At 41.0% G+C, this 26,992-nt stretch overlaps 1 protein-coding gene across 2 annotated transcripts in view; it reads right to left on the bottom strand.

Moving 5' to 3' along the window:
• Positions 1–4,429: 4,429 nt before the first annotated feature.
• Positions 4,430–26,992, bottom strand: part of pasha (partner of drosha) — a 458,101-nt gene continuing 435,538 nt past the window's right edge. The window contains exon 11 of one of the 2 annotated variants that reach the window (XM_071679815.1): positions 4,430–7,754. In XM_071679815.1, coding sequence (XP_071535916.1) covers positions 7,662–7,754 — 93 coding nt within the window. In that variant the 3' untranslated portion in view covers positions 4,430–7,661. The remainder of the gene's footprint in view (positions 7,755–26,992) is intronic. The other variant, XM_071679814.1, reaches the window with a different exon arrangement.

Here is a 26,992-nt window from a genome sequence, read left to right as displayed (position 1 = left end):
GAGGTGGTTTGATCGAGTAAGTAATGTAAGGGTAAGAGAGATGTGTGGAAATAAAAAGAGCGTGGTTGAGAGAGCAGAAGAGGGTGTTTTGAAATGGTTTGGGCACGTGGAGAGAATGAGTGAGGAAAGATTGACCAAGAGGATATATGTGTCAGAGGTGGAGGGAACGAGGAGAAGTGGGAGACCAAATTGGAGGTAGAAAGATGGAGTGAAAAAGATTTTGAGTGATCAGGGCCTGAACATGCAGGAGGGTGAAAGGCGGGCAAAGAATAGAGTGAACTGGATCGATGTGGTATACTGGGGTCGACGTGCTGTCAATGGATTGAATCAGGGCATGTGAAGCGTCTGGGGTAAACCATGGAAAGTTGTGTGGGGCCTGGATGTGGAAAGGGAGCTGTGGTTTCGGGCATTATTACCTGACAGCTAGAGACTGAGTGTGAACGAATGGGGCCTTTGTTGTCTTTTCCTATGCACTACCTTGCACACATGAGGGGGGGAGGGGGATGTTATTCCATGTTTGGTGAGGTGGCGATGGGAATAAATAAAGGCAGACAGTATGAATTATGTACATATGTATATATGTATATGTCTGTGTGTGTGTGTGTATATATGTGTACATTGAGATGTATTGGTATGTATATTTGCGTGTGAGGACGTGTATGTATATACATGTGTTTGGGGGTGGGTTGGGCCATTTCTTTCGTCTGTTTCCTTGCGCTATCTCGCAAACGCAGGAGACAGCGTCAAAGCAAAAAAAAAAAAAATTTATATATACATATATATATATATATGGTAAACAGAGAAGAGGTAGTAAAAGCTTTGCGGAAGATGAAAGCCGGCAAGGCAGCAGGTTTGGATGGTATTGCAGTGGAATTTATTAAAAAAGGGGGTGACTGTATTGTTGACTGGTTGGTAAGGTTATTTAATGTATGTATGACTCATGGTGAGGTGCCTGAGGATTGGCGGAATGCGTGCATAGTGCCATTGTACAAAGGCAAAGGGGATAAGAGTGAGTGCTCAAATTACAGAGGTATAAGTTTGTTGAGTATTCCTGGCAAATTATATGGGAGGGTATTGATTGAGAGGGTGAAGGCATGTACAGAGCATCAGATTGGGGAAGAGCAGTGTGGTTTCAGAAGTGGTAGAGGATGTGTGGATCAGGTGTTTGCTTTGAAGAATGTATGTGAGAAATACTTAGAAAAGCAAATGGATTTGTATGTAGCATTTATGGATCTGGAGAAGGCATATGATAGAGTTGATAGAGATGCTCTGTGGAAGGTATTAAGAATATATGGTGTGGGAGGCAAGTTGTTAGAAGCAGTGAAAAGTTTTTATCGAGGATGTAAGGCATGTGTACGTGTAGGAAGAGAGGAAAGTGATTGGTTCTCAGTGAATGTAGGTTTGCGGCAGGGGTGTGTGATGTCTCCATGGTTGTTTAATTTGTTTATGGATGGGGTTGTTAGGGAGGTGAATGCAAGAGTTTTGGAAAGAGGGGCAAGTATGAAGTCTGTTGGGGATGAGAGAGCTTGGGAAGTGAGTCAGTTGTTGTTCGCTGATGATACAGCGCTGGTGGCTGATTCATGTGAGAAACTGCGGAAGCTGGTGACTGAGTTTGGTAAATTGTGTGGAAGAAGAAAGTTAAGAGTAAATGTGAATAAGAGCAAGGTTATTAGGTACAGTAGGGTTGAGGGTCAATTCAATTGGGAGGTGAGTTTGAATGGAGAAAAACTGGAGGAAGTGAAGTGTTTTAGATATCTGGGAGTGGATCTGGCAGCGGATGGAACCATGGAAGCGGAAGTGGATCATAGGGTGGGGGAGGGGGCGAAAATTCTGGGAGCCTTGAAGAATGTGTGGAAGTCGAGAACATTATCTCGGAAAGCAAAAATGGGTATGTTTGAAGGAATAGTGGTTCCAACAATGTTGTATGGTTGCGAGGCGTGGACTATGGATAGAGTTGTGCGCAGGAGGATGGATGTGCTGGAAATGAGATGTTTGAGGACAATGTGTGGTGTGAGGTGGTTTGATCGAGTAAGTAACATAAGGGTAAGAGAGATGTGTGGAAATAAAAAGACCGTGGTTGAGAGAGCAGAAGAGGGTGTTTTGAAATGGTTTGGTCACATGAAGAGAATGAGTGAGGAAAGATTGACCAAGAGGATATATGTGTCAGGGGTGGAGGGAACGAGGAGAAGAGGGAGACCAAATTGGAGGTGGAAAGATGGAGTGAAAAAGATTTTGTGTGATCGGGGCCTGAACATGCAGGAGGGTGAAAGGTGGGCAAAGAATAGAGTGAATTGGATCGATGTGGTATACCGGGGTTGACGTGCTGTCAGTGGATTGAATCAAGGCATGTGTATGGGGGTGGGTTGGGCCATTTCTTTCGTCTGTTTCCTTGCGCTACCTCGCAAACGCGGGAGACAGCGTAGTGAGTGGTTGTTTAATGTATGTATGACTCATGGTGAGGTGCCTGAAGATTGGCGGAATGCGTGCATAGTGCCATTGTACAAAGGCAAAGGGGATAAGAGTGAGTGCTCAAATTACAGAGGTATAAGTTTGTTGAGTATTCCTGGTAAATTATATAGGAGGAAAGTGATTGGTTCTCAGTGAATGTAGGTTTGCGGCAGGGGTGTGTGATGTCTCCATGGTTGTTTAATTTGTTTATGGATGGGGTTGTTAGGGAGGTAAATGCAAGAGTTTTGGAAAGAGGGGCAAGTATGAAGTCTGTTGGGGATGAGAGAGCTTGGGAAGTGAGTCAGTTGTTGTTCGCTGATGATACAGCGCTGGTGGCTGATTCATGTGAGAAACTGCAAAAGCTGGTGACTGAGTTTGGTAAAGTGTGTGGAAGAAGAAAGTTAAGAGTAAATGTGAATAAGAGCAAGGTTATTAGGTACAGTAGGGTTGAGGGTCAAGTCAATTGGGAGGTGAGTTTGAATGGAGAAAAACTGGAGGAAGTGAAGTGTTTTAGATATCTGGGAGTGGATCTGGCAGCGGATGGAACCATGGAAGCGGAAGTGGATCATAGGGTGGGGGAGGGGGCGAAAATTCTGGGGGCCTTGAAGAATGTGTGGAAGTCGAGAACATTATCTCGGAAAGCAAAAATGGGTATGTTTAAAGGAATAGTGGTTCCAACAATGTTGTATGGTTGCGAGGCGTGGGCTATGGATAGAGTTGTGCGCAGGAGGATGGATGTGCTGGAAATGAGATGTTTGAGGACAATGTGTGGTGTGAGGTGGTTTGATCGAGTGAGTAACGTAAGGGTAAGAGAGATGTGTGGAAATAAAAAGAGCGTGGTTGAGAGAGCAGAGGAGGGTGTTTTGAAGTGGTTTGGGCACATGGAGAGAATGAGTGAGAAAAGATTGACCAAGAGGATATATGTGTCGGAGGTGGAGGGAACGAGGAGAAGAGGGAGACCAAATTGGAGGTGGAAAGATGGAGTGAAAAAGATTTTGTGTGATCGGGGCCTGAACATGCAGGAGGGTGAAAGGAGGGCAAGGAATAGAGTGAATTGGAGCGATGTGGTATACCGGGGTTGACGTGCTGTCAGTGGATTGAATCAGGGCATGTGAAGCGTCTGGGGAAAACCATGGAAGGCTGTGTAGGTATGTATATTTGCGTGTGTGGACGTATGTATATACATGTGTATGGGGGGGGGGTTGGGCCATTTCTTTCGTCTGTTTCCTTGTGCTACCTCGCAAACGCGGGAGACAGCGACAAAGTATAAAAAAAAAAAAAAAAAAAAAAAAAAAAAAATATATATATATATATTTTTTTTTTTTCATACTATTCGCTATTTCCCGCGATAGCGAGGTAGCGTTAAGAACAGAGGACTGGGCCTTTGAGGGAATATCCTCACCTGGACCTCTTCTCTGTTACTTCTTTTGGAAAATTAAAAAAAAAAAAAAAAAAATGAGAGGGGAGGATTTCCAGCCCCCCGCTCCCTTCCCTTTTAGTCACCTTCTACGACACGCAGGGAATACGTGGGAAGTATTCTTTCTCCCCTATCCCCAGAGAATATATATATATATACATATATATTTTCTTCTTTCATACTATTCGCCATTTCCCGCATTAGCGAGGTAGTGTTAAGAACAGAGGATTGGACCTTAGAGGGAATATCCTCACCTGGCCCCCTTCTGTTCCTTCTTTTGGAAAAAAAAAAAAAAATGAGTGGAGGATTTCCAGCCCCCCGCTCCCACATATATATATATATGTATATACACAAGCCTAAGTCAGGTATCCATTTCATCCACCATCCCCTAGGGGTGGATGAACAGCTGAGTTGACTGTAGACACACTGCCATAACCAGAATTTGAACCTATGCACCCCACCCTAGGCAGAATCTAAATGTGTCACAGTCTGGAATACTTACTGCTACACCATGTGAGTCCATAATAGCCAATGAAGCAAAATTAGGAAATAAAGCCCTAACAAAGGAAGACTGCCTAATGATCCAAAGTGATTTTGACACAGTGATGCAGTGGTGAGAGATATGGAAATAGATTTCACTGAAGACAAATGCAAAGTAATGTATTTTGGTGATGAAATACTAAATACAAATACTAAATGTTCAGTATGCCATTACCTGGGGTACAAGAAGAAAAAGACCATGGAGTGATAATCAGTAAAAGCCTGTTTATGACAAAGTGAAAAGAACATTATGTTTCATAGCTAGAAATATTCATTATGTACTGAGACCCAATACTTACTCTTTATGGTACAATGTCCTAGCCAGATTCTGAATACACAATATCCTGTTCTGGTCACCATATGTTACAAAAAATAAAGAAAAGCTAGAAGAAATACAGAGAAGAGTAACTAATTCTTTGTCTCAGATATGACATAAAGAAAGCTCAGAAATCCTAAAATTACTTTCCCTAAAAAAAAAGTGCAAACTCTAGTTCTTAAATTCCTCAATGATGTTGACAGCAAAACTCATGAAAAATTCTTCACATCAGACAGAAATATATTGACCAAATATAACAGTGTAACTTTATGAGAAAATGTAAGAACAAACAATGGCAAACATTAAAAAAGCTACAAACAGATGTTTTCAAGGCAGTGACTATAAATACATTTAAATCATGGCTAGGCAAATACTTTAATGGTATCCATTGTCAAAAAACAAACTTGTCCAAGATGAAAAATGTACTATGCGTATATCAACTTTTCACATTTGAACTTCATTGTAAGTATACTCTCTAAAAACTCCTTGGGAGTTATCTTCTTGTCAAATGATGTGCTAAAGGGAGTGGTAGGAGTACAAGGGCCCTCTGCTTCGCCATCATTTTAATGTTTATACAAATCATTAACCTGGGGTACTAGTAACCACATAAACCCATCATAGACCACCAGGTTTTTTATTATCTGTCCTTCCCACATACTGAATCCATGAATTCCAATAATTGACCACTAAGCCCGTTAGACAAAAGCCCTCTTTGTTGTCTGGATTAAAAGAAACAATTTGACCCTTTTCCCTCTAAGGAATTCATGTTCTCAAATTCTTCAAAAGCTTGATTTCTTTTGAGATTCAATGACCCTTTTAGCACTATTTTGTAGGGTTCAACTTTGACTCTCCCTCCTTCTTCACCACAGTATAAATCCAGCCTCAATTCCATTCCACTTACTCTAACCTCTGTTGGAAATGACAAAGACTAAGTCCCCAGTCCTGGACATTTCAGCCTGGAATTTCCCTTTCTCTCTACCAGTACAGTACCAGTATTGAAATTTCACTGTCGAAGATCTCACTCAATATATCAAATCCTTCACAGACTGCTAGTTCAGAATATGGGTAGAGAGAAACATACTCAGAAGTCATCATTCCAGATGGTATGTGCCTTCACTTTCATGCTTCTTTGTTCTATGACTAAGGTAAGGCAAGGGGCATTTCAACAACTTCCAAAGCTACACTTCAGCAACCCCTTCACTTAGGTAGGGAACTGACCTACACACTGTAGGCCCACTTCTTTTTCCATCAATAATTCTATGTTGTAGGTTTACTACTCATGTGGCCCCAAAGGAAGGCTCCAGATCGACAGTCCACCTTCCTATCTTTAGTCTTACCCCACAAATCCGTTTATCATTGTGTCTCATCTCAAGAATCTCCTCAATCTTTATAGAGATATGAACTGAGAAAGGATCAGTCCTAACCCTAAATTTCTCACACAAAATGAAACAATTAATTCTGTCATTTGCAGCTGGTGGAAGTACGGGAATTTCATTATGGTCTGTCTAGAAAGTGCCTTGAAAGCCTATTTCAGCTATCATGGAGATCAACTTTTCACTTCTGATGTCTCTACTTTTCCTCTGTCAGCGTGATAATTTTTTGGTCTTAAATATCAAAGACTTCATCCTGAATTCTCACCTTGTCTCAAGCACCCATGCTCACATTTTCAGAAAGGTGGGTATCACTTTACCCTATCTGGAAGATCTGCCCACACCTTTGTGCAACATTACCTAAATCCAGATCTGCAACTTACTCCCTATCTGGTGGTTGTAGGCCTACCAGGCATCACTCGCTAACCCTTTGTTTACAATTCCATTTCTAGTGTAAGTTGGGGTTTCCAAATGACTGCCATTCAACAATGCTCTTATTTTCCTTGCTAACTGGCTGACTCCTATTTATGAGAAAACAAGTTTTGAGCCAACATAAAGCTATTTTTTTTCCTTTTCAAGAGGTTGATGATCAAGCCTCTTCTATTTTCATCTCCACACACTCCTTCCCACCACACTTCAGTCTCTTATACTTCTTAGGAGTTTTGTTGGACTTAGTCAGTTGCATGTGTTCACAACATCCAGATGTGAGCTTGTGGTTCATGTCTTGTTCCTTCAGAGGAAACAGTAGCAAGCAGTGGTTTGAACAAGATGATCCTGTCCTTCAAATCAAATGGTGAGATCACTCAGGTTATTACTGAAATCTTTAATTAAAATTCCTTATGAAAACTGGGCACTCTCATTTTTTTTGTAAAAAGAAATAGTTTTTTGTGAGTCCAAAACTTGTTTTTCATGCATACAACAGAACACAAATTACATCACATCTAAAAAATATTTAAGATATTTGGGAAATGACTGTGTAATCACAACAGCCAAATCCAAATTGCTAAAAATCAGTTAAAGATATAAAACTTTTGACTCATATGCACTCTGAATATCACAGTTACCCTTTCTGGAAATTATTTCTCATCACAGTTTCATGGTGTATTGTTACATAGTATAATTGATAATTCACAGAATTCATAATCATGCTGCCTATGTTCAGTAAGTGCTAAATATGTATCTCAATTAACCGGACAGACAAACCTCTTTTACCACTTCAACAAACTGGGAAGGTGAGAAAACATACATCATAATGACAAAAGCATCAGTCTGTAAAGTCCCAGTTTCATAATGTCCTGTCACACAGTATAAGTGATGATGCTCAGTGTTCATAATCATGCTGCTTTTGTTCAGCAAGTGCCAAACATATGTATTTGTCACCCAGACATGCAGACTTCATTCACACTATCAGCAAACTGGAAAGGTGAAACAGCATATGTCATGATGCCAAAATCATCAACTCTAGAACTATCTAAAGAGGATATCCAGATGTGGTTGATTACATAGCACTTGCAATGTGGATCTATATCAGCTGACCCTTCATGTCCTACAATTTCATTAATTTTATTTTCTATAAGTCCACATTATTCAAATCTATTCCAGAAGCAGACGGAAGAGCCACATCTTCTGGGGGTAGAAACTTCCCAATGGGTTGGATGGCATTCTGTTGGTAGACACAAACATAAGTTTCAATACATTATACTGTGCCTAAAGAGGTAAAATTACTGGTAATAGTATTAGATAAATAGAAAGTGGAAGAAAAAGGTGTTATCTTAGATGGTTACATTAAAATACATGGAAAAAACAGATGCTAGAAGACTTTTGTTGATTGAATGGGAAAACATAACAGGAGACCTGATGGTCTATCTATCTATTAATATCTATATCTCTGATGCCTGTTCCCTCCTGGTACCCATTTAGAGGGTTGACCACAGCATCAGAATCTCCATAACTAATGAACACCAATGCTGCTTCTTAGCCTTTATGCCTCACCCTTAACAGGGCACTGGCAGAGGGCAACTCTGGTGCAGTGTTTATAGAGGCATCTACCTAATGTTCCTACTGACTACCTCTAACTATAGCTCCTACCTAATGTTCCTACCTGCTACTTCCATCTAATACTTCAGCCTAAATGTTTCTACCTACTGCTTCTTTCTATTGCTCCTACCATTTTGCCAAAGGCAGGGACTCACCACAGAAAAATCTGGAGTTAGGAAGAATGAGTTATGTGTAACAAAGAGAGATTGTATGTCTGTAAACACAATACTAGTAGTCCACATATGGGTGTGGCAGAAAGAAAAGACAGCTACCACAGTCAGAGGAGTGCAACTTGACAACCACTGAAACGCTGGCTCACTGTTACAGACCTGTTGGTCTATAACATGTTTATCCACTAAAATGTTCCTAACTGCCTGTTAGAATGTAAGAATTCATTTATTAAGCATAACAGATCTTTTAGAAATAAATATCTAATAATTTTTCAATGTCTGAAATTTGTTTTCTCGAATTACATCATGAAGTAATTCATTATAGTGTTATGTTACTCTGTTAGTGAAATAACTCTTTCCACTTCTGCAGTGACCTTTTTCCCATGATTCTCAATCCATTATTTTCTGTTTATCTGATGCTCTTGTGGTTGACACTTATCTTTGTGATTAATTCTACCAACTTTCTCTAACATATCAAACACCTGTATAGGATCACCCCTTAATTTTCATTTAGAGAAAACAAATTCAGCTGTCAGAGTAATTCCTTATATGGGTGCTTCCAAAATGCTGGCATCAGTCCTTAGTTCATCTTTATCTTTCTTTGTAAGTGATTGGCATATTCAAGATGTAAGTGATTGGCATATTCAAGATGTGCCCTGACCAATGTATATTGTTTCTTGGGTTTTGAATGTGGCATTTCTACTTATGAGTCCTAACATTCTATTTGCTTTGCAACTCATTTTTTGGAAATTTTTTTGCATATCTAAAGTGACAACTGATAACTGCTCAAAATTCTTCTCTTCAGGCACTAGTGATAGAGATTTATCAAACATATATTCATATACATGGTTCATATGACCAATATGCATATCTTTGCATTTTTCTATTCTAGATTTCATTTGTCTTGTCTGATCTCTGAGAAAACTTGTCAAGACCATTTTGAAAGCATTCACAGTTATCTTCAGGTGTGGCATTCCACCCCAGTTTTCTCCCTCCACTTCTGACACATGTATCCTTTTTATCAACCTTTCCTTACTCACTGGAAGTCGAGAACATTATCTCGGAAAGCAAAAATGGGTATGTTTGAAGGAATAGTGGTTCCAACAATGTTGTATGGTTGCGAGGCGTGGGCTATGGATAGAGTTGTGCGCAGGAGGATGGATGTGCTGGAAATGAGATGTTTGAGGACAATGTGTGGTGTGAGGTGGTTTGATCGAGTGAGTAATGTAAGGGTAAGAGAGATGTGTGGAAATAAAAAGAGCGTGGTTGAGAGAGCAGAAGAGGGTGTTTTGAAGTGGTTTGGGCACATGGAGAGGATGAGTGAGGAAAGATTGACCAAGAGGATATATGTGTCGGAGGTGGAGGGAACAAGGAGAAGAGGGAGACCAAATTGAAGGTGGAAAGATGGAGTGAAAAAGATTTTGTGTGATCGGGGCCTGAACATGCAGGAGGGTGAAAGGAGGGCAAGGAATAGAGTGAATTGGAGCGATGTGGTATACCGGGGTTGACGTGCTGTCAGTGGATTGAATCAAGGCATGTGAAGCGTCTGGGGTAAACCATGGAAGCTGTGTAGGTATGTATATTTGCGTGTGTGGACGTATGTATATACATGTGTATGGGGGGGATTGGGTCATTTCTTTCGTCTGTTTCCTTGCGCTACCTCGCAAACACGGGAGACAGCGACAAAGTATAATAAAATATAAAAAATAAATCCTTACTCATTCTCTTCATATGTCCAAACCATTTCAACACACCCTCTGCTGCTCTTTCTACCACACTCTTTCTATTACCACACATCTCTTACCCTTCATTACTTAATCGATCAAACCAATTCATACCACATACTGTCCTTAAACATCTAATTTCCAACACACTCACCCTCCTCTGCACAACCCTATTTACAGCCCATGCCTTGCAACTATATAATTTTGATGGATTACTATTTCTTCAAACACTCATTTTTTGCCCTTCCAGATAGCATTCTCTCTTTCCACACATTCTTCAGCACTCCCAGAACTTTTGCCCCTCACCCACCCTATGACTCACTTCCATTTCCATGGTTCTATCCACTAACATGTTCATTTCCAGATATCTAAAACACTTCACTTCCTCCAAGTTTTCTATATTCAAACTTACGTGTCAACTGACTTTTTCCTCAAACCTGCTAAACCTAATAACCTTACTCTAATTCACATTCACTCTGATATTTCTCCTTTCACACACTTTTCCAAACATTCACCAACTTCTCCAGTTTCTTCCTTGAATCAGCAATCAGTGCTGTATCATCAGCAAACAGCAACTGACTCATTTTCCAGGACCACTCATTCACCAAAGACTGCATACTCACCACTTTCTCCAAGACTCTTGTATTTACCTCCCTCACCATCCCATCCATAAATAATACAACAACCATGATGACATCACACACGCTTACCAACCTTCACTTAGAACCATTCACTTTCCTCTCTTCCTACTCATACACATGCTTTACACTGTTGAAAATGCTGATAAAAACTCACTGCCTCTAGCAGCTTACCTCCCCTATCCACCCTATCATGCGCTTTCTCCAGATCCACTAATGCAACATACAAATACATCTGTTTTTCTAGGTATTTTTCACACACATTGTTTAGAGGAAACACCTGATCCATACATCCTCTACCACTTCTGATACCACACTGGTCCTCCCCAATCTGATGCTCTGTACTTGCTTTCACCTTCTCAATCAATACCCTCCCAAGTACACTCAACAAACTTATACCTCTGTAGTTTGAACACTCACCTTTATCCCCATTATATTTACACATTAGCATTATACATGCATTCCATCATTCCTCAGGCACCTCACAATGATCCATACATACAATGAATATCCTTACCAACCAATCAACAACACAATCATCCCCTTTCTTAATAATGTCAACTGCAATACCATCTACTCAAACATGCCACATTTCTCACACAAAGCTTTCACCACCTCTTTTCTCTTCTCCAAACCATTCTCTATGACTCTCACTTCACATACCACCTCAAACACCCTACGTTTGCCACTCTATCATCAAACACATTTAAAAATCCTTCAAAATACTCAATTCATCTCCTTCTTACTTCCTCACAACCTGTGACACTTCCCCTTTTGACTCCTTCACCGTTGTTCACACTTGTTCTCTTGTCTTTTACACATTATTTACTTCCTTCCATAGATACCATCCACTCAAGCATGCTTGCCACATTTCTCACACAAGGCTTTCACCACCTCTTCTCTCTTCACCAACCATTCTCTATGACTCCCTCCCTTTGCATACCACCTCAAACAAAACACCCAATGTTTGCCACTCTATCATCAAACATATGTAACAATCCTTCAAAATACTCATTCCATGTCCTCTTACTTCCTCACAACCTGTGACACTTCCCCTTTTGCCCCCTTCACCATTGTTCACACTTGTTCTCTTGTCTCTTACATCTTGTCTTTTACACATTATTCATCTCCATCCATAAGTCTTTCTTTATTCTCCCTAAAGTTTAATGATACTCTCTCACCCTATCTATCATTTGCCCTCTTTTTCAACCCCTGCACCTTCCTCTTGACCTCCTGCCTCTCTCTCTCTTATACATCTCCCTATCATTTGCATGCCTTCCTAGGAAGTAAAGCCTAAACACTTCTCTTTTCTCTTTCACTAGCAAATTTATTTCTTCATCCTATCACTTGCTACCCTTTCAAATCTGCCCTCCCCCACATTCTGCATGCCACATGCATCTCTTGATGTGCCATCACTGCTTCCCTAAGTACCTCCAATTTTTTAACCATTTCCCTTGCTTCATTTGCTCTCACCCTTTGCCATTCTACACTCAATCTCCCCTGGTATTTCTTCACACAAGTCTCCTTTCTAAGCTCAGTTACTCTCACCCCTCTCTACTCCCTTACATTTGTTTCCTATTTCACAGAAACCCTTGCCTCCATAAGACAGTGATCAAACATCCCACCAGCTGCCCCTCTCAGCACATTCACACTCAAAAGTCTCTCATTTATATGTCTATCGATTAATATGTAATCTAATGATGCCCGATGACCATGTCTCCTACTTACATATGTATACTTGTGTATATCTCACTTTTTAAACCAGGTACTCCCAGTCACCAGTCTTTTTTCAGCACACAACTCCAAAGGTTCCTCACCATTTCCATTCGTAACACTAATACCTATGTGCCCCAATTATTCCTTCAACTGCCACATTACTTAACTTCACATTTAAATCACCCATCACTAAAAAATGATGACACACTCACTCTGTTGCTCCCTAAACACTTGCCCCTCACAATCTTTCTTCTCATGGCCATGTGCTTAGGCACCAATAATCACCCATTGCTTGCCATCCAATTTCTGTTTTACCTGCATCAATGTAGAATTTACTCCCTTACACTCTATAAGACACTCCCACAGCTCCTGCTTCAGAAGTAGTGCTAATCCTTCCTTCGCTCTTGTCTTCTTACCAACCCCTGACTTTTTCTCCCAAGCTTTAAACTTGAGCTTCATTTCACTCAGAGTCAGCACATCCAGGTTTCTTTTGTCATACTACCTATCTCCCATCTCTTCTCATCTTGGTTACATCCACACACATTCACGCACTAATCTGAGCCTTCGAGTAGGATGAATACTCCCCTCTTGATTTCTTTTCTCTTTTAAAAATTGAAATACAAGAAGGACAGGATTTCCAGCTCCCTACTCGTGCCCCCTTTAGTTGCCTTCTACGACACACAGGGAATATGGAGGTGGAATTTGTTTTTTATTCTCATTCCTATTTCCCTTGTTAGTGAGGCAGCACCAGGAACAAATGAAGAAAAGGCCTCACTTGCTCAAATCCATTCTCTAGCTGTCATGTGCTATGCACTGAAACCACAGCCCCCTATTCATAACCAGGTCCCACAGACTTTTCCATAGTATCCCCCACCTGCTTTATATGCCCTGCTTCAGCCCACTGACAGCAGGTTACCCCCTATATACCACATCACTCTAATACACTCTATCCCATGCACTGGGGAATCCAAGTGGTTGTAAGAAAAGGTCCTGGCAGTGATCCATTTTCTTTCTGGTTCTTGGAGGATCTACAGCTCATGAGGCCTATTACGCACAAGTAAGAGGGAGTAGAATATGAAAGGGTCCCTGAATGGAATATGCATTATACATTCACTTTGTGAGTGCCAAATCTTATGAGTTTAAATGGGGTATCTGACTGAAAGCTTCCCAAATTAAAATTTATTAAAAGAGTGCTGCTAAATTGCATGAATCAAGATCTTTTCTTTCTCTTTTTGTTTCCTTTTAATGAGACTCAGTTTGTAAGAAAGTGAGTGGATAACACTGTGCAGTTAGTGTGTATGAATGTGCAGCTTACTAAAAGGGAGTAAAATCTTTATTTCTATGTAACCCAAAAGCAAAACATTTGGCGGGTGTACATTTAAACTCCTCAGGATGTAGCTATGATAATTGACTCTAATGAGCTTCATTACTGAGAAATTTATATGATCTAAAATGCTTGTGGACTCAGCTATTTCAGATAAGATTTCCTGTTATTTGAGTTTTTCAGTATACTTGATAATTCAAAAATGTAATATATCAAATAATCTAAAAACATACATATTATATTATTATTATTTTGCTTTGTCACTGTCTCCCGCGTTCATGAGGTAGTGCAAGGAAACAGACGAAAGAATGGCCCAACTCACCCACATACACATGTATATACATACACATCCACACACACAAATATACATACCTATAATCTCAACATATATATATATATATATACACACAGAGACATATACATATATACACATGTACATAATTCATACTGTCTGCCTTTATTCATTCCCATCACCACCTCGCCACACATGAAATAACAACCTCCTCCCCCCTCATGTGTGCGAGGTAGTGCTAGCAAAAGACAACAAAGGCCCCATTCGTTCACACTCAGTCTCTAGCTGTCATGTAATAATGCACCGAAACCACAGCTCCCTTTTCAAATCCAGGCCCCACAGAACTTTCCATGGTTTACCCCAGATGCTTCACATGCCCTGGTTCAATCCATTGACAGCACATCGACCCCAGTATACCACATCGTTCCAATTCACTCTATTCCTTGCACGCCTTTCACCCTCCTGCATGTTCAGGCCCCGATCACTTAAATCATTTTCACTCCATCTTTCCACCTCCAATTTGGTCTCCCACTTCTCCTCGTTCCCTCCACCTCTGACACATATATCCTCTTGGTCAACCTTTCCTCACTCATTCTCTCAATGTGACCAAACCATTTCAAAACACCCTCTTCTGCTCTCTCAACCACACTCTTTTTATTACCACACATCTCTCTTACCCTATTATTACTTACTCAATCAAACCACCTCACACCACGTATTGTCCTCAAACATCTCATTCCAGCACATCTACCCTCCTGCACAAAACTCTATCCATAGCCCACACCTCGCAACCATACAACATTGATGGAATCACTATTCCTTCATACATAGACATTTTTGCTTTCCAAGATAATGTTCTCGACTTCCACACATTATTCAAGGCTCCCAGAATTTTTGCCCCCTTCCCCACCCTATGATTCACTTCCACTTCCATGGTTCCCTCCGCTGCCAAATCCACTCTAAGATATCTAAAACACTTCACTTCCTCCAGTTTTTCTCCATTCAAACTTACCTCCCAATTGACTTGACCCTCAACCCTACTGTACCTAATAACCCTGTTCTTATTCACATTTACTCTAAGCTTTCTTCTTTCACTCTTTCACACACTTTACCAAACTCAGTCACCAGCTTCTGCAGTTTCTCACCTGAATCAGCCACCAGCACTGTATCATCAGCGAACAACAAATGACTCACTTCCAAGCTCTCTCATCCACAACAGACTGCATACTTGCCTCTCGTTCCAAAACTCTTGCATTCACCTCCCTAACAACCCCATCCATAAACAAATTAAACAACCATGGAGACATCACACACTCCTGCCGCAAACCGAAATTCACTGAGAACCAATCACTTTCCTCTCTTCCTACACGTATACATGCCTTACATCCTCGTTAAAAACTTTTCACAGCTTCTAACAACTTGCCTCCCACACCATATATGCTTAATACCTTCCACAGAGCATATGCTCTATTATATGCCTTCTCCAGATCCATAAATGCTACATACAAATCCATTTGCTTTTCTAAGTATTTCTCACATACATTCTTCAAAGCAAACACCTGATCCACACATCCTCTACCACTTCTGAAACCACACTGCTCTTCCCCAATCTGATGCTCTGTACATGCCTTCACCCACTCAATCAATACCCTCCCATATAATTTCCCAGGAATACTCATCAAACTTATACCTCTGTAATTTGAGCACTCACCTCTGTCCCCTTTGCCTTTGTACAATGGCACTATGCAAGCATTCTGCCAATCCTCAGGCACCTCACCATGAATCATACATACATTAAATAACCTTACCAACCAGTCAACAATACAGTCACCCCCTTTTTTAATAAATTCCGCTGCAGTACCATCCAAACCTGCTGCCTTGCCAGCTTTCATCTTCCGCAAAGCTTTTACTACCTCTTCTCTGTTTACCTAATCATTTTCCCTAACTCTCTCACTTTGCACACCACCTCGACCAAAAAACCCTATATCTGCCACTTTATCATCAAACACATTCAACAAACCTTCAAAATACTCACTCCATCTCCTTCTCACATCACCACTACTTGTTATCACCTCCCCATTAGCCCCCTTCACTGAAGTTCCCATTTGTTCCCTTGTCTTACACACTTTATTTACCTCCTTCTAAAACATATTTTTATTCTCCCTGAAATTTAATGATACTCTCTCACCCCAACTCTCATTTTTCCTCTTTTTCACCTCTTGCACCTTTCTCTTGACCTCCTGCCTCTTTCTTTTATACATCTCCCACTCATTTGCATTATTTCCCTGCAAAAATCATCCAAATGCCTCTCTCTTCTCTTTCACTAATAATCTTACTTCTTCATCCCACCACTCACTACCCTTTCTAATCTGCCCACCTCCCACGCTTCTCATGCCACAAGCATCTTTTGTGCAAGCCATCACTGCTTCCCTAAATACATCCCATTCCTCCCCCACTCCCCTTACCTCCTTTGTTCTCACCTTTTTCCATTCTGTACTCAGTCTCTCCTGGTACTTCCTCACACAAGTCTTCTTCCCAAGCCCACTTACTCTCACCACTCTCTTCACCCTAACATTCTCTCTTCTTTTCTGAAAACCTCTACAAATCTTCACCTTCGCTTCCACAAGATAATGATCAGACATCCCTCCAGTTGCATCTCTCAGCACATTAACATCCAAAAGTCTCTCTTTCATGCGCCTATCAATTAACATGTAATCCAATAACGCTCTCTGGCCATCTCTCCTACTTACATACGTACACTTATGTATATCTCTCTTTTTAAACCAGGTATTCCCAATCGCCAGTCCTTTTTCAGCACATAAATCTACAAGCTGTTCACAATTTCCATTTACAACACTGAACACCCCATGTATACCAATTATTCCCTCAAGTGCCACATTACTCACCTTTGCATTCAAATCACACATCACTATAACCCAGTCTCGTGCATCAAAACCACTAACACGCTCATTAACCTGCTCCCAAACACTTGCCTCTCATGATCTTTCTTCTCATGCCCTGGTGCATATGCACCAATAATCACCCATCTCTCTCCATCAACTTTCAGTTTTACCCATATCAACCTAGAGTTTACTTTTTTACACTCTATCACATACTCCCACCACTCCTCTTTCAGGAGTAGTGCTACTCCTTTCCTTGCTCTTGTCCTTTCATTAACCTCTGACTTTACTCCCAAGACATTCCCAAACCATTCTTCCTCTTTACCCTTGAGCTTCGTTTCACTCAGAACCAAAACATCCAAGTTCCTTTCCTCAAACATACTACCTATCTCTCCTTTTTTCTCATCTTGGTTACATCCACACACATTTAGACACCCCAATCTGAGCCTTCGAGAAGGATGAGCACTCCCCGTGTGACTCCTTCTTCTGTTTCCCCTTTAAGAAAGTTAAAATACAAAATACATTATACATATTTGTATATATATTCTACACAGAAGAAATATTATATTATATAAGCAAATAAGGGTAAGAGAGATGTGTGGAAATAAAAAGAGCGTGGTTGAGAGAGCAGAAGAGGGTGTTTTGAAATGGTTTGGGCACATGGAGAGAATGAGTGAGGAAAGATTGACCAAGAGGATATATGTGTCGGAGGTGGAGGGAACGAGGAGAAGTGGGAGACCAAATTGGAGGTGGAAAGATGGAGTGAAAAAGATTTTGAGTGATCGGGGCCTGAACATGCAGAAGGGTGAAAGGCGGGCAAGGAATAGAGTGAATTGGATCGATGTGGTATACCGGGGTTGACGTGCTGTCAAGGGATTGAATCAGGGCATGTGAAGCATCTCGGGTAAACCATGGAAAGTAGTGTGGGGCCTGGATGTGGAGAGGGAGCTGTGGTTTCGGGCATTATTGCATGACAGCTAGAGACTGAGTGTGAACGAATGGGGCCTTTGTTGTTTTTTCCTAGCGCTACCTCGCACATATGAGGGGGGAGGGGGATGGTATTCCATGTGTGGCGAGGTGGCGATGGGAATGAATAAAGGCAGACAGTGTGAATTGTGTGCATGGGTGTATATGTGTGTGTCTGTGTGTGTATATTTATGTGTACATTGAGATGTATAGGTGTGTGTATTTGCGTGTGTGGACGTGTATGTATATACATGTGTATGGGGGTGGATTGGGCCATTTCTTTCGTCTGTTTCCTTGCGCTACCTCACAAACGCGGGAGACAGCGACAAAGCAAAATAAAATAAAATAAATATAATAAGCAAATGACACTAAAGTCCTTTATATGTGCTGCCTTGGACCTGCCCTTTGCACACCTCACCTCCTTTTTGAGATTTAAAGTGTTCCTCTTGTGCTTCCTGCAACATGTACACAGCTCAAGAAGCTGTCAGGCAATTGTTGATGGTGCTTGAAAGGGGTCACTGTCAATTACAGTAATCCAAGTAGCACAAAATACACAAATGTGCAATGTCAACACATACTACTGTACCAGGTAGCACTTAGAGGACACTAAAAAATCACCAGCACCACTAAATACTGGGTGGTGAGAACACTGATTACTGCAGTGAGGTGCGTTCATGATTTAAAATATTTCTATGTATTTTAATTTTTCATTTTTTTCATATAATTGCCAAAATTGAAAAATATATTGTTTAAAACATTCTGTTGTTTTCAGTTATAGATAACAGGTTTTACTGTATTAACTGTAGCACTTCCTGAACCAAAATTGGCTATTATGAACCCAGTTACAAGAATGTACTAAAACCAGTCAGTCAAAACCAGATTTGCAAAGAGAAGTCTTGAGATAAAAGCAAAAAAGGATAGAGATAAAAACGACTTAGAGCAAATGTTCAGGGATCCTATGAAAACTTGTGAAGGATAAAGATCAAAGGATAACACAACTAGAACTAGAGTTAAAAAACTGAGGAAGCATTTCAAGGATTATGAGACTAGAGAGAAAGAGAAACGGTTTAGTGGAGAGGGTTCTGGAAATACAAAACCATGGGAAAGAAGATGAAGCCATTTAAAAGCAAATAAATGAAGTCTGACGTCTTCTCTAGATGTACTAGAGGCTGTACAATCAGAGGAAAAACTTATTGACAATATTGGTCAAGGAAATGAATGAAAATTACCTGAAGCCTTTCAGACAGGAAAAGACAAAAGCACATACTGTAACAACTGAAATAACACTGAAAGCTCTTCAGGGAGAGACAAGAACTAACATATACATGTAGACTGGTGAAAGCATAGGGCAGAAAAGATTAAAGGAAGCAAATTGGCAGCAGCTCAACAGAGTACAAAGACTGAGGGGGAGATTATAGACCCAGAGCGACCTGAAGTATACAGTAAATTGAGTAAAGTGGTCGAAAGAATATTGTGCACTATTAGAGATGAGGCAATTAGGGAAATATGTAGGCTACTTCGAGGAAGGTTTAGAAAAGAGCCAATAATACAGAACCAGTGCATGCTACACAAAAGAGATAATAGAGAGATTTAGAGACATAGTAGTTGATACTACAACACTGAGGGATTTTGATGAGAAGTGGATGGCACCAAAATTAGAAAGATAAGTAAAGCAGTCTGTTGGGGATGAGAGAGCTTGGGAAGTGAGTCAGTTGTTGTTTGCTGATGATACAGCACTGGTGGCTGATTCATGTGAGAAACTGCAGAAGCTGGTGACTGAGTTTGGTAAAGTTTGTGAAAGAAGAAAGTTAAGAGTAGATGTGAATAAGAGCAAGGTTATTAGGTACAGTAGGGTTGAGGGTCAAGTCAACTGGGAGGTAAGTTTGAATGGAGAAAAACTGGAGGAAGTGAAGTGTTTTAGATATCTGGGAGTGGATCTGGCAGCGGATGGAACCATGGAAGCGGAAGTGAATCATAGGATGGGGGAGGGGGCGAAAATCCTGGGAGCCTTGAAGAATGTGTGGAAGTCAAGAACATTATCTCCGAAAGCAAAAATGGGTATGTTTGAAGGAATAGTGGTTCCAACAATGCCATATGGTTGCGAGGAGTGGGCTATGGATAGAGTTGTGCGCAGGAGGGTGGATGTGCTGGAAATGAGATGTCTGAGGACAATATGTGGTGTGAGGTGGTTTGATCGAGTAAGTAATGTAAGGGTAAGAGAGATGTGTGAAATAAAAAGAGCATGGTTGAGAGAGCAGAAGAGGGTGTTTTGAAATGGTTTGGGCACATGGAGAGAATGAGTGAGGAAAGATTGACCAAGAGGATATATGTATCAGAGGTGGAGGGAATGAGGAGAAGGGGGAGACCAAATTGGAGGTGGAAAGATGGAGTGAAAAAGACATTGAGTGATCAGGGCCTGAACATGCAGGAGGGTGAAAGGCGGGCAAGGAATAGAGTGAATTGGATCGATGTGGTATACCGGGGTCGACGTGCTGTCAATGGATTGAATCAGGGCATGTGAAGCATCTGGGGTAAACCATGGAAAGTTCTGTGGGGAATGGATGTGGAAAGGGAGCTGTGGTTTCGGGCATTACTGCATGACAGCTAGAGACTGAGTGTGAACGAATGGGGCCTTTGTTGTCTTTTCCTAGCACTACCTCGCACACATGAGGGGGGAGGGGGATGTTATTCCATATGTGGTGAGGTGGCGATGGGAATGAATAAAGGCAGACAGTGTGAATTGTGTGCATGTGTATATATGTATGTGTCTGTGTGTGTATATATATGTGTACATTGAGATGTATGGGTATGTATATTTGCGTGTGTGGACGTGTATGTATATACATGTGTATGGGGGTGGGTTGGGCCATTTCTTTCGTCTGTTTCCTTGCGCTACCTTGCAAACGTGGGAGACAGCGACAAAGCAAAATAAAAAAAAAAAGTAAAGCAGGAGAATGATAAACATAAATAACTGATCATTTTTGGCTTGGAAAAATCGTAGACTAGATAAGGAAGTAAGGGAAAAAAATGGAGGAAATGCATGATAAAAATTTGCTGGAGGCTATTGGATTGCCAGAAACAACTTCCTTGATAAAGAAAAGGAGAAGAATAGGTTATAACCCAGATGTAAGGGGGCAACCAGTTATGGTTACATTTGACTTGGAGTCATCAAGCCAGGAAGTACTTAGAGAAGCTGTGATTCTTAAAAACAAGGTGGAATTCAGTGGGATATTCATCAAGTGTAAAAAAAATCTAAGGAAGAGGGGAAAAAAGCAGATTACAGTCAAAAGCCAAAAAAACAGGAGACCTTAAACATGATAAGAGGATGGAACAGCCCAACTAGAAGTGCAGAGAGGGCAGGAGTGTTGGAAGGTGGTAATGTCAGACAAAAGTAATGGGTTCAAATGTTGATGAATTAACTGTTAGAAATAAAGAAAAGGAATTCATGGATTACTTAAGGTAAAGTGCACCTGATATCATTGGAAATGTGGAAGCTAAGCTAACCACAGACATTGCCCCCTCAGTATAAGGTAGCCTAAAGTTTTTAGAAATGTGGGAAATGGCCCATTCAGACAATACATAATGGGAATAGTACCTGTAGTGAAGAATAGCACTGTGGTATTATTAACATTTAATCCTACATACTACTGCAATGAACTGGAGCAAATATACATCATAACAATGTAGGAACTATCAGAATGGTACATGAAGCAGTGAAACACTCACTTCTTGGTAAGGTAGTGATAATGAGGGATTCAGTTATAAAGAGATGAACTGGGGAATTTGGATTCTCATGATGAAACGTGGGAGGTGGGCAGATTAGAAAGGGTAGTGAGTGGTGGGATGAAGAAGTAAGATTATTAGTGAAAGAGAAGAGAGAGGCTTTTGGATGAGTTTTGCAGGGAAATAGTGCAAATGACTGGGAGATATATAAAAGAAAGAGGCAGGAGGTCAAGAGAAAGGTGCAAAAGGTGAAAACGAGGGCAAATGAGAGTTGGGGTGAGAGAGTATCATTAAATTTTAGGGAGAATAAAAAGATGTTTTGGAAGGATGTAAATAAAGTGCATAAGCCAAGAGAACAAACGGGGACATCGGTGAAGGGGGCTAATTGGGAGGTGATAACAAGTAGTGGTGATGTGAGAAGGAGATGGAATGAATATTTTGAAGGTTTATTGAATGTGTTAGATGGTAGAGTGGCAGATATAGGGTGTTTTGGACGAGGTGGTGTGCAAAGTGAGAGAGTTAGGGAGAATGATTTGGTAAACAGAGAAGAGGTAGTAAAAGCTTTGTGGATGATGAAAGCCGGCAAAGCAGCGGGTTTGAATGGTATTGCAGTAGAATTCATTAAAAAAGGGGGTCCCTGTGTTGTTGACTGGTTGGTAAGGATATTTAATGTATCTATGACTCATGTTGAGGTGCCTGGGGATTGGCGGAATGCATGCATATGCCATTGTACAAAGGCAAAGTGGATAAAGGTGAATGCTCAAATTACAGAGGTACAAGTTTGTTGAGTATTCCTGGGAAATTACATGGGAGGGTTTTGATTGAGAGGGTCAAGCCAAGTACAGAGCATCAGATTGGGGAAGAGCAGTGTGGTTTCAGAAGTGGTAGAGGATGTGTGGATCAGGTGTCTGCTTTGAAGAATGTATGTGAGAAATACTTAGAAAAGCATATGGATTCATATGTAGCATTAATGGATCTGGAGAAGGCATGTGATAGAGTTGACAGAGATGCTCTGTGGAAAGTATTAAGAATATATGGTGTGAGGGGCAAGTTGTTAGAAGCAGTGAAAAGTTTTTATCAAGGATGTAAGGTATGTGTACGGGTGGGAAGAGAGGAAAGTGATTGGTTCTCAGTGAATGTCGGTTTCCAGCAGGGTTGACTGATGTCTCCATGGTTGTTAAATTTGTTTATGGATGGGGTTGTTAGGCAGGTGAATGTAAGAGTTTTGGAGAGAGGGGCTATATGAAGTCTGTTGGGGATGAGAGAGCTTGGGAAGTGAGTCAGTTGTTGTTCGCTGATGATACAGTGCTGGTGGCTGATTTGGGTGAGGAACTGCAGATGCAGGTGACTGAGTTTGGTAAAGTGTGTGAAAGAAGAAAGCTGAGAGTAAATATGAATAAGAGCAAGGTTATTGGGTACAGTAAGGTTGAGGGACAAGTCAACTGGGAGGTAAGTTTGATTGGAGAAAAACTGGAGGAAGTGAAGTGTTTTAGATATCTGGGAGTGGATTTGGCAGTGGATGGAACCATGGAAGCGGAAGTGAGTCACAGGGTGGGGGAGGTGATGAAAGTTCTGGGAGCTTTGAAAAATAAGTGGAAGGCAAGAACATGATCCCGGAAAGCAAAAATGGGTATGTTTGAAGGAATAGTGGTTCCAACAATGTTATATGGTTGTGAGGCATGTGCTATAGATAGAGTTGGAAATGAGATGTTTGAGGACAATATGTGGTGTGAGGTGGTTTGATCGAGTAAGTAATGAAAGGGTAAGAGAAATGTGTGGTAATAAAAACAGTGTGGTTGAGAGAGCAGAAGAGGGTGTTTTGAAGTGGTTTGGTCATATGGAGAGAATGAGTGAGGAAAGATTGACAAAGATTATATATGTGTCAGAGGTGAAGGGAACGAAGAGAAGTGGGAGACTAAACAGGAGGTGGATAGATGGAGTTAAAAAGATTTTGAGCGATCGGGGCCCTGAACATGCAGGAGAGTAAAAGGCGTGCAAGAAATAGAGTGAATTGGAACGATGTGGTATACCAGGGTCGATGCACTGTCAATGGATTGAACTAGGGCATGTAAAGCATCTGGGGTAAACCATGGGAAGTTTTGTGGGGCCTGGATGTGGAAAGGGAGCTGTGGTTTCAGTGCATTATACATGACAGCTAGAGACTGAGTGTGAACAAATGTGGCTTTTGTTGTCTTTACCTAGCGCTACCTCGCACGCATGCAGGGGGAGGGGATTGTCATTTCATGTGTGGCAGGGTGGTGATGGGAACGAATAAAGACAGCAAGCATCAATTACGTACATGTGTATATATGTATATGTCCATGGATGTATATATATATGTATAAGTTGAAATGTATAGGTATGTATATATGCCTGTGTGGACATGTATGTATATACATGTGTATGTGGGTGAGCTGTTCCATTCTTTTGTCTGTTTCCTGGTGCTACCTCACTAACAAGGGAGACAGCAACAAGGTATAATAAAAAATTTTTTTTTTTTCATTTTGCTCTGTTGCTGTCTCCCGCGTTAGCGAGGTTGCGCAAGGAAACAGACGAAAAAAATGGCCCAACCCACCCACATACACATGTATTTACATACACGTCCACACATGCAAATATACATACCTATACATCTCAACGTATACATATATATACACACAGACATATACATATATACACATGTACATAATTCATACTGTCTGCCTTTATTCATTCCCATCGCCACCCCGCCACACATGAAATAACAACCCCTTCCCCTTCATGTGCGCGAGGTAGTGCTAGGAAAAGACAACAAAGGCCACATTCATTCACTTTCAGTCTCTAGCTGTCATGTAATAATGCACCGAAACCACAGCTCCCTTTCCATTCCCAGGCCCCATAGAACTTTCCATGGTTTACCCCAGACGCTTCACATGCCCTGGTTCAATCCACTGACAGCACATTGACCCCGGTATACCACATCGTTCTAATCCACTCTACTCCTTGCACGCCTTTCACCCTCCAGTATGTTCAGGCCCCAATCACTCAAAATCTTTTTCACTCCATCTTTCCACCTCTAATTTGGTCTCCCACTTCTCCTCGTTCCCTCCACCTCTGATACATATATCCTCTTGGTCAATCTTTCCTCACTCATTCTCTCCATGTGACCAAAACATTTCAAAACATCCTCTTCTGCTCTCTCAACCACACTCTTTTTATTACCACACATCTCTCTTACCCTATTATTACTTACTTGATCAAACTATCTCACACCACATATTGTCCTTAAACATCTCATTTTCAGCACATCCACCCTCCTCCACACAACTCTATCCATAGCCCATGCCTCGCAACCATATAACATTGTTGGAACCACTATTCCTTCAAACATACCCATTTTTGCTTTCCAAGATAATGTTCTCGACTTCCACACATTTTTCAATGCTCCCCTATAAAGTATGAGATAAAATAATGATGAAACGGAGTTGGAAGAGATTAACATGTAATGCTCCAGTGGGAATGTGTGGTAAAAGAGGATATCAGAAGAGCAGAGGTGGTACAGGTAATAAAATGGGGATATACATGATACACCATTATTACTATATCATATCTTCACCCATACTGGCAAAAATATTGAGAACATTATGTTTGATACACTAAATGGAAAAAGTGATCATGCATTGCTCAAGTCTGAAAATGTAGTAAAATAGGACATTAAAAGAGCAGAGGTGAGACAGGAAAAAGTGTGGAGATATAAATGCAGAAACTACACAAACCTCAATAATTTCTATGCTAACATAGATTGGGAAAAGGAATTCAGTAGCTAGGAACAAGGGCTTTGTGTTAAGAAATTCTGGAGTGAAATTTTTTTTGAGTGATTGGGGCCTGAACATGCAGGAGGGTGAAAGGCATAATTGGGATAGAATGAATTGGAATTATGTGGTATACTGGGGTCAACAGATTGTCAATGTACTGAACCAGAGCATGTGAAGCATCTGGGGTAAACCATGGAAAGGTCTATAGGGCCTGGTTATTGTGGATAGGAAGCAATAGTTTTGATGCATTACACATGGCAGCTAGAGAATGGATGTGAGTAGATGTGGTCTTTCTTTGTCTGTTCCTGGTGCTACCTCACTAACACTGGAAACAGTAATGAAGTATACAAAAAGATGTGAGTGTGTGTGTGTGTGTGTGTGTGTGTGTGTGTGTGTGTGTGTGTGTGTGTGTGTGTGTGTGTGTGTGTGTGTACGCACGTGTGTATCTTTTTCTTTTATATCATACATGTTCCCCATTTCCTGAGTAAGCAAGACAGTGTTATATCATACATGTTCCCCATTTCCTGAGTAAGCAAGACAGTGCCAGGAGTAAATGAAATTATGGCCTCATCCACTCACAACCACTCTCTTCCTGTCATGTATGATACACCAAAAGCAGAGCTTCCTATGCACAATCAGGTCTCACAGATTTTTTCCCTGATTTCTACCAACCACTTCAAATGCCCTGGTTCAGCCCAATGATAGCACATAATTTCATGTAAAGCACATTGTTCCAATTCACTCATACTTTGCGTGACTTGCATTTCCTTAAACATGCTACCTCCTCTCTCCCCTCATTTTGGTTATATGCAAGCACATTCAGAAATCCCATAATGAGCCCTCAAGGAGCATGAGCACTCCTTCTTCTTCTGTTCCATCTTTTAAAAATCTAAACATAAACATGGAAAGAGTTTCCATCCCCCAGATCTAACTCCTCTCATTTGCCTTCCATGACACACAGGGAATATGTGGAAAACATACTGTTTCCCCTCTCCCTAGTAGCTCAAATGACTGGTTAGTTAAGTTTTAAGTGTATGTATGGATCATGGTGAGATCCCTGAGGATTAATGGAATGTATGCATGTATAATAGAAAGGGGGAGGAAGGAGAGTATTTGAATTATAGGGGTATCAGTTTGTTGAGTGTAACTGGTAAATTGTATAGAAGAGTGTTGACTGAGAAGGTGCTGGCAAGCACAGAGAATCAGACTGGGGAGGAACAATGAGATATCAGGAGTAGTAAAAGATGAGTGGAATATGTGAGAGAAATACTTAGAGAAACAGAACCATTAGAATGTGATACTTATGGATCTGAAGAAAGCACACAATATGGTTGATAGAGATGCTTTGTGGAAGGCATTATGAATATATATAGAGAGAGGAAAGCTATCAAAAGCTGTGAAGTTTTATAACGAGAGTAAAATATGTATGCAAGAAGGCAGAGAGCAGGGTGAATGGTCAGGTGAAAGGGGGGGTTGTGGCAGGGTTGTGTGATGTTCCCATGGCTGTTAAATTTGATTATGGATGGAGTGGTGAAGGAGGTAAATTCAAGGGACTTGGAGAGAGGGGGCAGGTTTACACTCTGTAGGGGTGGGTGGGGAGGGTCTAGGAAGTCAGTC

This window comes from Panulirus ornatus, chromosome 30 (genome assembly GCF_036320965.1).
Source record: "Panulirus ornatus isolate Po-2019 chromosome 30, ASM3632096v1, whole genome shotgun sequence".
NCBI classification, from domain to species: Eukaryota; Metazoa; Arthropoda; class Malacostraca; order Decapoda; family Palinuridae; genus Panulirus; species Panulirus ornatus.
Note: the sequence above shows the minus strand (reverse complement) of the source record. Positions and strands in the feature narration are given on the sequence as shown.